Raw genomic sequence first — 1653 nt, 5'->3', positions numbered from 1 at the left:
TGTTAGAAAGATAAGAGACTCCATGCAGAATGAGACATTTCTCTGTACAGAGAAAGTTGGAGATAGTTATACATATCTCTCTGAACCTTGATATCTCTATCTGCTGTCTATCTAATAAACTGATAGTGATATCTCAAGATATAGATATGTTTAGATATCACTATCAATAAATTGAACTATCTCTCTAGAGAGAGATATCTTATTCTACATTCTGAGATATCTCATTCTACATTCTGAGTGGAGATTAGGTAGGTGAGAGAGAGAGATTACAGATAGACAGACAGACAGACATGGTCAATGTGGAAATTCCTTGGCTTAATTGTATATGTTTGTAATGGTGTTATGTTTGTTTTCCTTTTATTATCAATTGGAGAGGAAGGAAGAGAAGTTTGATTTTTGCTGATTGAAAAAATAAATTTAATTTTACAAGAAGAGGCCAAGGAACATTTGAGAAAGTAGAGAGCACTGATGCCTTTTGAATGGAGTGGGAGGGAGGAGTCTCTTAGGGAATACTTCATAAAAGGGATACCTCCTGAACTGGGATTTAAAAGAAGGTAAAGGTGCCCTTTCGTTTTCCTCAACCCTTCCCTTGGCATGGCTGGGCCGGCTGTTATGTGGTTGGGTGTGCGGCGGCTACATTTGAGCCTTGCGAGCCGGGCTGGCAGCGTGTGGCGTACCCAGCAGGGCTTGGCCACCAGCCCCTCTGGCAATGGGCCTCTCACAGAGCTGCCGGACTGGTCCTATGCAAATGGTAGATGTGCTACCCCAATGAAAGGGCAGCTACAAAGGAAAGCACAGAGGGAAAAGTTTGCGAGAAGAGTTGTGCTGCTATCCCAGGAAATGAATGCAGGATTGAAAACATGGGAGCAAAAGCAGCAGGAAAAAAGGCAGGAGGAGGAAAAGAAACTGCAAAATTTGCTCAAGCCCAAATGGGCTTCAATGAAGGGCCCATGAATCAATAAAGCAAAGCCTCTCCTCAAAAAAAAAAAAAAAGAAGAAGGTAAAGGTACTAAAGATGTCATCTCTGTCTTGAAGAACTGTTTGTCCAAAGAGTTAGAGGTAGGAGATGGAGAGTTATCTTTGGTGAAAAGTTGGAAATTCATTTTAAGCTGGATCATAGAGTATGTGAGGATGGAAAACAGAAAATCAAAGCCAAATGGTGGAGATCTTTATGTGCTAAATTAAGGAGTTTTTATTTTAGCCTAGTTGCAAACTGGAGCCACTTAAGAGTTTTGAATAGTGGAGGTAAGTGGTCAGATCTATTCATTAGAAATGTTAAGTTCCCACCTCTAATACTTAATACTCCTGTGAGCTGAGGTTTTAACCTCCCTGGCCCTATGTTTTGTTGATGTTAAATTAAGGTGTTGGATTAAAATGCCTTTGAGGTGCCTTCTAGCTCTAAATCAATGATGACTTTATGATTTTTGTCAGCTGTATGAATGGCAGATAGGAGAAGGGAGATACTGGAGTCAGAAAAGTTAATTCAGAGGCAGTGACCACTGTTCCATCCAGTAGTGATGAGGGTCTAACCTCTTATGTCTATCCGTTTTTCTGGGTGGATAGTGAGATAGGGATAAATGTGAGAGATGTTGCTGAGGTAACATCAATGCGCAAGTTATGAACCTAGATGACAGGAATGAAAATAAGACTCAG

At 40.7% G+C, this 1653-nt stretch overlaps 1 protein-coding gene across 1 annotated transcript; it reads left to right on the top strand.

The window, feature by feature from the left end:
- Nucleotides 1-594: 594 nt before the first annotated feature.
- On the top strand, nt 595-954 carry LOC122752666 (39S ribosomal protein L52, mitochondrial-like). The gene has a single exon (XM_043999539.1). It carries the CDS (start codon nt 595-597, stop codon nt 952-954), a length of 360 nt encoding a protein of 119 aa, XP_043855474.1.
- Nucleotides 955-1653: the final 699 nt, after the last annotated feature.

Source organism: Dromiciops gliroides, chromosome 4, assembly GCF_019393635.1.
Source record: "Dromiciops gliroides isolate mDroGli1 chromosome 4, mDroGli1.pri, whole genome shotgun sequence".
Classification (NCBI taxonomy): domain Eukaryota; kingdom Metazoa; phylum Chordata; class Mammalia; order Microbiotheria; family Microbiotheriidae; genus Dromiciops; species Dromiciops gliroides.
This window is presented reverse-complemented; position numbering and strand designations above follow the sequence as displayed.